This window comes from Mobula birostris, chromosome 13 (genome assembly GCF_030028105.1).
Source record: "Mobula birostris isolate sMobBir1 chromosome 13, sMobBir1.hap1, whole genome shotgun sequence".
NCBI lineage: Eukaryota > Metazoa > Chordata > Chondrichthyes > Myliobatiformes > Myliobatidae > Mobula > Mobula birostris.
The window spans coordinates 52,282,712-52,295,741 of record NC_092382.1 but is presented as its reverse complement, the minus strand read 5'-3'; the positions used below and the strand labels follow the sequence as shown (position 1 = coordinate 52,295,741).

The 13,030-nt window shown below is 47.9% G+C and overlaps 1 protein-coding gene across 3 annotated transcripts in view; it reads left to right on the top strand.

The window, feature by feature from the left end:
• The window catches only part of LOC140206838 (NACHT, LRR and PYD domains-containing protein 3-like), a 34,791-nt gene extending 29,369 nt beyond the window's left edge, over positions 1–5,422 (top strand). For all 3 annotated transcript variants that reach the window (XM_072275080.1, XM_072275081.1, XM_072275079.1), the window contains 3 exons: positions 444–530; positions 4,849–5,016; positions 5,181–5,422. In XM_072275080.1, coding sequence (XP_072131181.1) covers positions 444–530; positions 4,849–5,016; positions 5,181–5,268 — 343 coding nt within the window. In that variant the 3' untranslated portion in view covers positions 5,269–5,422. The remainder of the gene's footprint in view (positions 1–443; positions 531–4,848; positions 5,017–5,180) is intronic.
• Positions 5,423–13,030: the final 7,608 nt, after the last annotated feature.

The window sequence follows — 13,030 nt, the reverse complement described above, 5'->3', positions numbered from 1 at the left end:
TCTCTTCCCCATCTCCCTTCCTCCTTTGGGGATCTCTCTTTCTCATCCCTTTCCCCCTGTGGGATCTCTCTCCCCACCTCGTCCTCCTGGGATCTGACTTCCACAAACTCCCATGGACAATCTCCACCCACAACTCTCCTCACTGTAGGACTTTCTGCCATCCAACCCTGCCTCTTCCGACACTCACTCGTCAGTAACAATTTTCTGACCATCGGGGAATGGGACAGAATATGTGGAGTTTACAGGGTCTCACCGACAGACAAAATTACTGGCATTCAGTGACTACCGTGGAGCTGGGCAGTGAGGGACATTGACAGTGATGGGAACTCCAATCAGTGCTACACTGAAGGGTTTAATCATTCCTGAAATATCCAAGTGAGAGAAATTCCTTCAGACCCACGGTTTGAATCACTTTGTTCATCAATTTGTCTGGTTGTGTTTAGACTTGGGGAGAATAAACTGGGAGATTCAGGAGTGAAACTGGTGTCTGCGGCTCTGAGGAACCCGGAGTGTAAAATACAGAAACTGTGGTAAGTACCAGACTGTGGGAGATTGTGTTTACAGTCACTGGGTGTCTGACACTGAACATTAATATATCCATATAACAATTACAGCACGGAAACAGGCCATCTCGCCCTTCTAGTCTGTGCCGAACGCTTACTCTCACCTAGTTCCACCAACCTCCACTCTGCCCATACCCCTCCATTCCTTTGCTCTACATATAGCTATCCAATTTAACTTTAAATGACAATATTGAACCTGCCTCAACCACTTCTGCTGGAAGCTCGTTCCACACAGCTACCACTATCTGAGTAAAGAAGTTGCTCCTCATATAACCCCTGAATTTTTGCCCTTTAAATCTTAACTCATGTCCTTTTGTTTGAATCTCCCCTACTCTCAATGGAAAAAGCCTATCCATGTGAACTTCATCTATCCCTCTCATAATTTAAAATACCGCTGTCAAGTCCCGCCCTCCCCCCGCAACCTCCTACGCTCCAAAGAATAAAGACTCAACTTGTTCAACCTTTCTCTGTAACTTAGATGATGAAACCCAGGTAATATTCTTATAAATCTTCTCTGTACTCTTTCTATTTTGTTGACATATTTCCTATAATTCGGTGACCAGAACTGTACACAATCCTCCATATTTGGCCTTACCAATGCGTTGTACAATTTTGCATTACATCACAACTCCTATACTCAATGCTCTGATTTATAAAGGCAGCATACCAAAAGCTTTCTTCACCACCCTATCCACATGAGATTCCACCCTCAGGGAACTATGCACCATTATTCCTTGATCCCTCTGTTCTACTGCATTCTTCAATGCCCTAACATTTTTCATGTACGTCCTATTTTGATTAGTCCTACCAAAATGTAGCACCTCACATGTATCAGCATTAAACTCCATCTGCCATCTTTCAGGCCACTCTACTAACTGGCCTAAATCTCTCTGCAACTTTGAAAACCTATTTCATTATCCACAACTCCACCTATCTTAGTATCATCTGCATACTTACCAATCCAATTTACCACCCCATCATCCAGATCATTAATGTATATGACAAACAGCATTGGACCCAGTACAGATCCCTGAGGCACACCACTAGTCACCGGCCTCCAATCTGAGAAAAAGTCATCCACCACTACTCTCTGGTGTCTCCCATCCAGCCAACGCTGAATCCATTTAACTATTTCAATATTAATACCTAACGATTGAAAATTCCTAACTAACCTTCCGTGTGGAACCGTGTCAAAGGCCTTACTGAAGTCCATATAGATAGCATCCACCGCTTTAACCTCGTCAACTTTCCTAGTAACCTCTTCAAAAAATTCAATAAGATTTGTTAAACTTGGCATTCCACGTACAAATCCATGTTAACTGTACCTAATCAGACTTGGTCTATTCAGATAATTATACATACCATCTCTAAGAATACTTTCCATCAATTTACCCACCACTGACGGCAAAGTCACAGGCTGATAATTGCTAGATTTCCTCTTAGAACCCTTTTTAAACAACGGAACAACATGAGTAATACGCCAATCCTCCGGCACCCTCCCCATTTCTAATGACATTTGAAATATTTCTGTCAGAGCCCCTGTTATTTCACACGAACTTCCCGCAAGGTTCTGGGGAATATCCTGTCAGGACCTGGAGACTTATCCACTTTTATATTACTCAAAATCGGCAGTACTAGCTCTTCTTTAATCATCATAGTTTCCATAACTTCCCCATCTGATTCCCTTACATAATTCAATAGTCTTCTCCTTAGTGAATACCGAAGAAAAGAAATTGTTTAAAATCTCCCCAATCTCTTCTGGCTCCACACATAGCTGTCCACTGTGGTTCTCTCAGGGACCAATTTTATCCCTCACTATCCGTTTGCTATTAATATAACTGTAGAAACCCTTTGGATTTATTTTCACATTACTTGCCAAAGCAACCTCGTATATACTTTTAGCTTTTCTAATTTCTTTCTTAAGATTCTTTTTACATTCCTTATATTCCTCGAGCACCTCATTTACTCCATGCTGCCTATATTTCTTGCAGATATCTCTCTTATTCCGAACCAAGTTTCCAATATCCCTTGAAAACCATGGCTCTCTCAAACTTTTAACCTTTCCTCTCAACCCAACAGGAACATGAAGATCCTGTACTCTCCAAATTTCCCCTTTAAATGACCTCCATTTCTCTATTACATCTTGCCATAAAAACAAATTGTCCCAATCCACTCCTTCTAAATCCTTTCGCATCTCCTTGCAGTTAGCCTTTCTCCAATCAAAAATCTCAACCCTGGGTCCAGGCCGATCCTTTTCCATAATTATATTGAAACTAATGGCATTGTGATCATTGGACCCGAAGTGCTTCCCAAAACAAACCTCCGTCACCTGACCTATCTCATTCCCTAATAGGAAATCCAACACTGCCCCTGCTCTAGTTGGTACCTCCATGTATCGCCACAAAAAAAAAATTATCCTGCACACATTTTACAAACTCCAAACCATCCAGCCCTTTTGCAGTATAGGCTTCCCAGTCTATGTGTGGAAAATTAAAAGCTCCCACAATCACAACCTTGTGCTTATTACAAATATCTACTATCTCCTTACAAATTTGTTCCTCCAATTCTCGCTCCCCATTTGGTGGTCTACGATACATCCCTATAAGTGTTACTACACCTTTCCCGTTCTTCAATTCCACCCAAATAGCCTCCCTAAACGAGCCCTTCAATCTATCCTGCCAGAGCACCGCTGTAATATTTTCTCTGACAAGCAATGCAACACCTCCTCCTCTTGTCCATCCGATCCTATCACATCTGAAGCAAAGGAATCCAGGAATATTTAGTTGCCAATCACACCCCTCCTGCAACCATGTTTCACTAATAGCTACAACATCATACTTCCAGGAATCAATCCATGCTCTAAGCTCATCCACCTTTCTTACAATGCTCCTAGCATTAAAATAAATGCATTTAAGGAACTTTCCGCCTCTAACTCTCTGTTTATCACTAACGGTGCAAACAACTTTATTATCTCTTTTTTTTCTTCCTTCTCCCCTACGTCTGTTCCCACATTCTGGTTCCCCTCGTCTTCCGCCCCCACCCCGCCCCCGTATCTAGTTTAAATCCACTGGAGCCTCTCTAGCAAACCTACCTGCGAGAATATTTGTCCCCCTCCAGTTCAGATGTAAACCGTCCCGCCGGAAGTGGTCCCACCTTCCCTGGAAAACTGCCCAATTATCTACAAATCTGAAGCCTTCCTCCTGCACCATGTCTTGAGCCAAAGTGTTGATCTGCGCTATCTTACTATTTCTAAACTGGCCTGCACTTGGCACTGGTAGCAATCCTGAGATGGCTATCCTGGAGCTCCTGTCCTTTAACTTGGCACCTAACTTCCTAAACTCGCCTTTCAGGAGCTCCTGACTCTTCCTACCCATGTTATAGGTCCCTACATGGACCACGACATCCGGCTGCTCACCCTCCCTCTTGAGAATACTGAGAACTCGATCCGAGATATCGCGGACCCTGGCACCAGGGAGACAACAGACCATCCGAGATTCTAGACCTCTCCCACAGAAGCTCCTATCTGTCCCCCAACTATCGAATCCCCTATCACAACTGCTCTCCTCTTTTCCCTTCTTCCCTTCTGAGCTGAGGGTCCCGTCTCGGTGCCAGATACGCAACCACTGCAACTTGTCCCTGGTAGGCCGTCCCCATCAACAGTATCCAAAATGATGTACTTATTATTGATGGGAACGGCCACAGAGGTGCTCTGCTCTTTCTGTCTCTTCCCCTTCCCTCTCCTGACAGTCACCCAGCTACCTGTCTCCTGACTCTTAGGGGTGACTACCTCCCTGTAACTCCTCTCTATTTCTGCCTCTGCCTTCCGAATGATCCGAAGTTCATCCAGCTCCAGCTGCCTAACTCGGTTTGTCAGGAGCTGCAGCTTGATGCACCTTTCATAGGTGTCGTCATCAGCGACAATTGTGCTCGCCCTGACTTCCCACGTACTGAAAATGGAGCACTCAACTGTCCTAACTGCTGCCTCTATTACCTACTCTTAAGGTAATTAAATTAATTTAAGGAACTTACCCGGCCTTACCTCACTTGGAATGAAGTCTCCTTCTACTCCGTCGCCCTCTACAACGTCGCCCGCTTCGTTAATCTTCTCGCTTTTAAACACTTAAGCTGCCTCACGGTCCGACTTACACACGCTTGCGCAGTCGTGCCCATTTCAACTGCCGAAGGGGAAAAATGTGATCAGTAATTGCCTTACTGATAAACACTGGGGATTTTTACTGTCTCCTTTCTCTCTGTGTCCTTCCCCCTCACTCTCTCTCCTCTCCAGGCTGTGGGATGTAGGTCTCACAGATTCTGATGCTGAGGATCTCTTCTTCGCTCTCAGTGCGAACCCATCACTGACGGAGCTGTACCTGGGATCAAACTTGCTCACAGACCGATCTGTCCCCGCTCTTCACCGCCTCATACTGACCCACCCGACTCTGGAGCAGATCGGGTGAGTGTTTATATTAATGTGCAATGTGATAAAATATCAGTGGATCCGTGGGTTTTCTGGTGATATTTGTCTGTGAGTGTTGTTGAAACATTAACCCCAGTCTACTGTTACTGACACTGTTGTGTAATCTGTTTATTCCATCTTTATTCTTCCATCTGTTTCAGGCTGGACTGGAATCCCTTCAGTGAGAACGGGAGAATGGAACTGGAGTCTCTGCAGGAAACCAGACCCGGACTGAGAGTGGATCCTTGAACAGCTGAATGTGCGAAAAACCCCGCCCGCTGAATGGGGACATTTTGGCCTATTTCCTTGCCCTCTCCTTTAATGGCCACACTCCAGGTGTAATTCCCAACGGTTCTACCGGAACTCGCTCCAGTTTCGTGATCTGTTTTGTCCGAAGAGGTCCCGTAGTGACATAATTCCACCTCCTGCAGAGCGCTGCTGCTTCCGGCACGTGTCCGGGTTCGAGAGCTCCCCCAAGTGGGGCGACGGAGATTTACACAGACAGGAAGAGCCCGGATTCAGGGGCTCAGTCAAGGACACTGTTGACCCGGGATGGGATTATCCTGGGAGAGAATCGTTTTGCTCCCTTTGCAGAGTAAGGTGAATTCAGCAGTCTGGCTGATATAATAATGTTAAATAGACAAATCCCTCGGCAGTAAACCTGGATTTGCAGTGATCTCTGACTCGGCCCCGAACTGTGATTTTATAATCATACGGGAGGAGAAGATAGCAGCGCGCCTGTGCGTGCGCAGTTCTCCGGTGAAAAATGATGTCGTATCTGTTAAATAGGGGCCGTGGACAATTCTGATTTGATGGAGAATGGACGTGAAAGCACAAAGGAACATTTGGCTGCATTTCTGAAACACCCATCTGCTGTTGTCATTACTGTGTCGTCGGGAATCTTTCCGAGAGTAGGCCTCAAAATCCACGGCCTTGCCTGCTTTTGGCGACCGAGAAGGAGGTGGAATCTTTCGGACAGAGATGGCGCTCAGTTCTCGGTGTCGGAGAGCTGATCAGAGCTCGAAGTTTTCGGATGACTCAGACTCAGATTGTGGTCGGCATGGCACGGAGAGTTTTTCTTCCTTCTCCCATCTGCGTGAGATTTGGGACATTTGAGAAGCTTTGAACTTTACTGTGCTCACAGACTTCTTCATCAACTTATGGTATTGTTACACTGTTTGTAACTGTGTTATAATTATGTGGTTTTGTCCGTTTTTTCAGTCTTGGTTTGTCCTGTGTTTTTTGATATCACATCGGAGGAAATAATGTATCATTTCTTAATGCATGCATTACTAAATGACAACAAAAGAGGACTACGTGTCTTCATAATCATAATAATCGGTTCCCCGATGCAGAGTGACGGTGAGAAACGGGATTGATTATTCAACTGGTCACCCGTTGTCGCCGGTCTGTTAAATGTGTGTGACTGTGAGTGAATTGGGTGCAGCTTATTTATTCCCGCCGGTTAGCAGCTTACACATTGTTTAATTTACATTGGTCATGATAAAATCAGTAAACCGCTGCAACTTCCTGTTTTGGTGTCAGACTTGAGTTTTCTGCTGGCCCCGCACCCTGTGCACTGCAGCAGCGGGTCACTGATGAAACAGCGTCACAGCTCCAGGGTGAGGGAGGGCGAACTTGCAGAGTTTGGGTGCCTAGGATCTCGTCTCCACCCAACCCCTATCCTGGCTCATTGATTCTGCCCCCGCGCTGTCCTGGCCTCCGCACACAGTTTAAATCGACTATAATATCAGAGGTAAGTCCACTGAGATCCCGAGTACGAGAGGGGTCAGACACAGAGTGAAACTCCCTCTACACCGTCCCATCACACAATCCCGTGGTCAGACAGAGCGTGAATCTCTTTCTAACTATCCCATCACACGTTCCCGGGTTCAGAAAAAAGTGTGAATCTTCCCCTCATCGTCCATTGCACATCCCGCGGTCAGACACAGATTGAAGTTCCGACTATACCATAGCGTCACGCACTCCCGTCGTCGGAAACAGTTTGCAGCTCCCTCCACTCCATCCCATAAAACATGCTCGGGGTCGGACATAGCGTGAAGCTCCCTCCACATCCTCCCATCACACACACGAGGGGTCAAACACAGAGTGAATATCTGTCCACACCGTCCCATCACATACTCCTGTTGTCAGGCACTGTGTGAAGCTTCTTAAACACTGAACCATCACACACTCCTGGGATTAGTGACAGAGTGAAGCTCCCTCTGTACCTTCCCATCACACACCCTCGGGGTCAGGCACAGAATGAATCACCCTCTGTGCTGTCCAATCTCGCCCTCTTGTTCCTAGACACGGAGAAAAGTTCTCTGCAGAGTGAGATAAATTCTCGCGTTGAAACGGATGATAGAGGACATTCTCAGCTTGAAGCTGTAGCACAAGGACCTGCCCTCCACACCGGTTTATTCTCTGGAGGTGGTCAGAGAGACCAGAAGAAAAGTAGTGGGACGACGGGGAGTGATACAGGGTGCCCGGAGCAGCAGGGACTGGGAGAGGCACAACAGACAGGGGAGTACAAGTGGATATTAGAATCCTAGCGTTTAATAATCACATTTATTTTCAGGGTCGATAAGTAGCCAAGGATGAAATCGAAGATGAGGATAGTTTTGCCAAAACGGGACCTCACCTCTCCCCGTCCTTTCCTAACGTCGGCACGCCCGACAGGACGCCGTCCCTTCCCGTCCACGCACACGGGCCGCGCTCCCAATCAAACTCCGCCCTTTCCCATTCACTCCCATATTCCGCACTCCCAATGGAATCTCTCCAGTTCATTTCCAACGGGACTGAGATCCTGGAAATTGGCGGGGATGTCTGAATTCCGTCTTTGAAAGAACGCCGGGCTGTGTTTAGGAAGTTTGACCAGACCGTCGGTGGGTTCATTCGTTACAAGGAACGTCCAGGGTCGTGTGGATGTTGACTTCGTAAAACTGACGAAGCTCTATCTCCTGGCAGATACGATCGGACCTCAAGAACTTCTGTAAGCTTTCTTGAAGATGGTTGGGGGTGTCCTGAGATAGGTTGATGGTTTCCGTGTCCCCACGCCAGGAGATTCTTTGCTCCACGTTCCCGGTGTCCACATAGCACGCCGGAATTTATACAAACCACGGTTCCCGCACTCCATATCCCAAAGCTGGAATTTTCCCAGTCACGTTTCCCGATCTCTCCACACCGAGAGTTATACTGCGCACGGTTTCTATTTTCGTATGGACACCGGCAGTTTTACCGCACACGTTTCCTGGTTTCTGTATCCTCCTCTCTCCTCGACGCTTGGAGTAATAACGTACAGCATACTGAGATGTAAACTGACCTAATGGGAGAGAGTGACGTTCTGACATAAACTGGCCGCTGCTTCCCTTAAAATGTCTGATGTTAGTGATACCTTGTATAAAGTGAGCATCGGGAAGGAAGGGAGTGAGTCGCCGATTGATAACGGCCCTCACCGTCTTTAATGTTGTTGAGAAAAAGGGAGAGATGTGGTGAGTGAAGGAGACCCCGTTCGGCCGGGTTGAAACGGGACCAAGGACGGAGCGAAGCCTTGGTTAAAGTGAGCGGCAGAGAAGGAGTGAAGAACACGTTGACTTCAAATGGCCGACGCTTCACTGGAAATGTCTGCTGGGGAGGGAATGACAGATTGGTAGAAGTGAGCACAAGAGAGGGAGGGACGCGCTGATTTAAAATTGGCGAATCCTTGGTTACTATGGCCGCCAGGGATGGAGTGAGACACTGACTTATAATGACCACTGTCGCACACGGAATCTATGGAGAAGGAACATGCGGTGCCCGTGGATACAATGCCGGGATCGAGTGTGTTATTGATTGTAATAACAGTATTTTAATGTGTGTTTTATATAGTCTTTCGTATTGTATATACGTTTTAATTTAATATTGTTGTCATTGAATAAACCAATGTATATATCTCAGATAGTCACACATACACCTTTATATGCGGGTTTTGGGGAGGAGGGGTGAGGGTTTGGGAGGAAGAGGAGAGACGGGACGAGGAGTGGACTGATGAGACGGTGAACGTGGCGAAGTCACTGACTCAATAGGGGACGAAAAGTGGAGGGGCGAAGGTTCCTGTCACAAACTGGTGGCCGAAATGGATAAGATAAAGACGGGGTGAGGAGGAGTGAAAGGGCAGGAAGGGAGCGGGGCTGATGGGATGGGGAGGGAGGGGAAGCAATGGGATGGGAAGTGAGAGGATGTAATAGGATGGGAGGGAGTGGTATGATTACAGGATGGGGAGTGTGGGGGGAGTGCCTCTTTCAATGGTGGAGGAAGGATGGGTGGTGTCATTTCCTTCGCAAATAAGACTAGCTGCAAGAAAGGGGGCGTGGACGGGGTAAAGGGGGAGCAAGGGTTTGGGACGCCGTCAGGGCTGATACGACGGAGAGTTGAGTCTCTCAACGGAGGGAGAGGGAAGCGAGGGAAGGGATCGGGTGGGGAGAGAAATTCCCATCAGAAAATGTTCAGCACCGAGGATATGGTGGATGGCGGGAGAAAGGGCAAGGGGGCGGCGAAAGGAGGGTGTCAGGAGTGATGGGGTGAATAGGAAAGTGACACACTGCGTAACAGAGAGAAAGAGCGCGATGAGGAGAGGCGAATATTGGCATCGCAAAACGGCAGCCAACCAGCATAACATGCAGAGCATCGAGGTGGTGGGGAGAGGAAAGCGAGGGTAGGGAGGGAAGGGGTTTGCGAGTGATGCGATGGGAAACGGGTTGACAAGATGGTGAGTGTGAGGGAGTGACACACTTCGTGGTGGAGGAAATGGAAGGGAGGGTCACACACTGTCACAAAATGGCTGTCGACAGAAGGTTAAATGGAGAGTCAGGAGAGCGGGCACCGAGGGTAAGGAAAAGAGTGGTGAGGAGTTGAGATTGAAGAAACAGGGAGGGAAGTGAGTAATAGGTGAAGAAAAGGATGTGCCTCATTCTATGATGTTTGGAGAGCAGTTCTCAATGGTAACCATCACAAGATGGCCGCCGGCCAGGGTGAAATGTGCGGTGATAGAGGGGAGAGCGATGTAACAGAGAGCATAATGCTTCAGGAGTGACAGGATGCCGAGGATGGGACAGGGCAACTTGTAACAAGGGAGCTGGAACACTGAGGGGTACCCATGGGGAGGAATGTAGCTACGGGTAGAGTTTGGCACCGTTACCACCTCTTCCCATCTCCAAAATACCGCATTATTTATTCTCCCTCCGCTCCTCAGGTCGCCCGGCACGAATCCTTCAGGTTGTCCCGCGGAGCGGGGAACGTGACGTGACTGGGGTCCGTCAAAGGCAGGAGTGGGCGCAGGCTTGCTGGAAAAGATGGAGACAAGGTCTGTCGGTGCGGGCTAGTTATCGGGGAGCGGGGTGAGAGGGAGGGATCAGATTGACGGGGAATGGGAGAAAGAAAAGGTGCGGAGAGGAGACTAGATGAGTAAAACCATCATCGCCTCTGTGTCGTCCATTACCCACTCCCTCAGCCTCTCTCTTTCTCACTCCCCTCACTTCCCCCTCTGTCCCCTTTTCTCTCTTCAGCTCTTCCTCCACGCTGTCCTCCAGCCCCTCTCACTACCCTTTATTTATTTTCTCCCGCTGTCACCATCTCTTTCTCTACCCGACACGCGCTCTTGCTCCTACTCGTCTCTTCCTATCCTCTTTTACTCTCAAGGACCCCAGTCTCTCTACCCCCCCCCCCCCACGCCGCATCTCTATATCCCCGGTCTCATCCCAAATCTCTCCCTCACCCCGACTACTCTCTCATCTACGCTTTCTCTCCCTCTCGTCCTGATCCATCTCCTATCTTGGTCTCTCCCTCTCCCTCATTGGCCTTTCTCCCTGTATCACTCTCCTCCTTCCCCAGTCGTCCTCTCTCCGCCCTTCCAGATTCCCTCTCTCCCAGATTCCCTCTCTCCAACAGTCTCTTTCAAAGTTAAAAGCAAATTGATTATGTATGTACATATATGTCACCAGTTGCAGCTCTGAGATTCATTTTAGAAACATAGAATATAGAAACATACAAAACCTACAGCACAATACAGACCCTTAAGCCCACAAAGCTGTGCCGAACATGTCATTTTCTTGCAGGCATACACAAAAAACAACATAGTATAATAACCATAACAGAATCAATGAAATATGTATGCTGATGGTAATTAGGCAGGGTTTTCTTCCTCCAGTCTGGGGCTCCACTCTCTCCTCTCCCTCGTCTGTCTGCCTCAGACTCTCAGTCCCTCTGCAAACCCTCTATTCCTTCTCTCTTCCTTCTCTCTTTCTCGTTTCTCCTCTGCCGTCTCCCTCTCCCCCCCCCCCCAATGACCTCAACGGTGACGTTGAGTGTGAGGTGTGTTGGGGGTAAATGTCTCTCTATCTCTCTCTCACACACTCTCTCTCCCCCGCCCCCCTTTCTCCCTGATGTTGCAGTCCCTTTCTCACAATCCCAAACCCCAGACTCTCCCACGGGAGCAAGTGCGAGGAGAGAGAAAAGGATTGTTATAGAGAAAGATTTACAGGCAGTGAGAAAGAAAAGAGACGGGCAGTCAGACAGGCAGACACATATGGGTGAGAGACAGAAAAAAAAAGAAAGTAAACGCAAGGGAGAGAGTGAGAGAGTAAGTCCTAGGGGTATATGGGGTGTCAGGGAGGGGTAGCACCTCTGGTGGGGGAACATGTCGCGTCCTTTTCAGGGCGGTTAGTCCACCTTTGGTCCCCACCTGGCACTCAGCTCTCACCTGTGGCTCCCTGTAGCTGTTTGCATGCAACAGCGGCCATACCCGGGCAACGGCTTCGACAAGCCGGCTAAACCAGGTGAGGGTAGCCGCCGGGTCTCAAACCCTTGGTGAGATAGGGAGTTGTCTATCCCAGCATGTGAAGACAGACTCCGGCGGATTGAGTGGACGAGACCAATGGAAAGTCCAACGGTCAGGAAGGCTGTCTCTGCAAGCGTCGTGGAACGTGTAGAGCAGGACAAGACACAGACAACGTCCTGGTCATCCACTGCGCCTAGTCCCATCTCCAGCCGTCTAGACTCTGTCTTGCCACTGGACCCAGATGGGAATTGGGAAGAGAGAGTGAGGCTGACGCTGCGCAACTCTCCCTCACTTAAATCCAAATCACGCGCTAGTCTCGACACCATCATAATGGTGTCGAGGTCCTCATCGACGTACGATGGACGAACAACAACAAGTCAGAGAGAGCAATGAGTAAAACCGAGAGAGTAGGAGATTGAGAGAGAGAGAGAGAGAGAGAGAGAGAGAGAGAGAGAGAGAGAGAGAGAGAGAGAGAGAGAGAGAGAGAGAGAGAGAGGCAGAGTGTAAGAGTAAAAAAGAGAGTGACAGTTAAAGAGAGAGAGAGGGATAGAGACAGAGAAAGACAGTAAATGTCAGGATCAGTGTCAATCAAAGATGAGATGTGGACGGAACAGCGACACGTGAAAGGTTCCATTCAGAGAAGCGAAACTCACACCGTAACTCGGGAACAGGAGGAACTAGCGAACGGTGCGACAATGGGAAACCTCAGACCCCTCCCCTTGTGCTACCTTGATTACTGTGTTTGGGTCAGAGAAAATAGAAATTCTCACTCCCTGTCTGAGTGTGTGTAACTCCTTCAGCCTCTTCTCTCCTCTGTCCACACGCCTCACCTCCTCCATCTCCCCCATACTCCTCACCCATCACAATCCTCACACAGCAGTATGTCAGTAATCTCCAGAAAAGTACAATACTAAACACGATTAGAATAGTCGAAAAGTTCTCAGCAATTGAGAAATGAGTCTGCTCGTACTTCTAGTTTTATCACTTTCAGCCGAGAAAAACAAAATAATACAAATTGACGTGAATAATACATATATCGCATAATATCTTGGTCTGAAACCGATCTGGAAAACTTACAATGGAAATTAAGGACTGAAATTTTAGAAAACACCATGTACACTCAAACGCACTTTCATTAACTCCAACGAGCAAAGAAGGATGAACAGAATAAAACATAAATACTTTACAGAACAG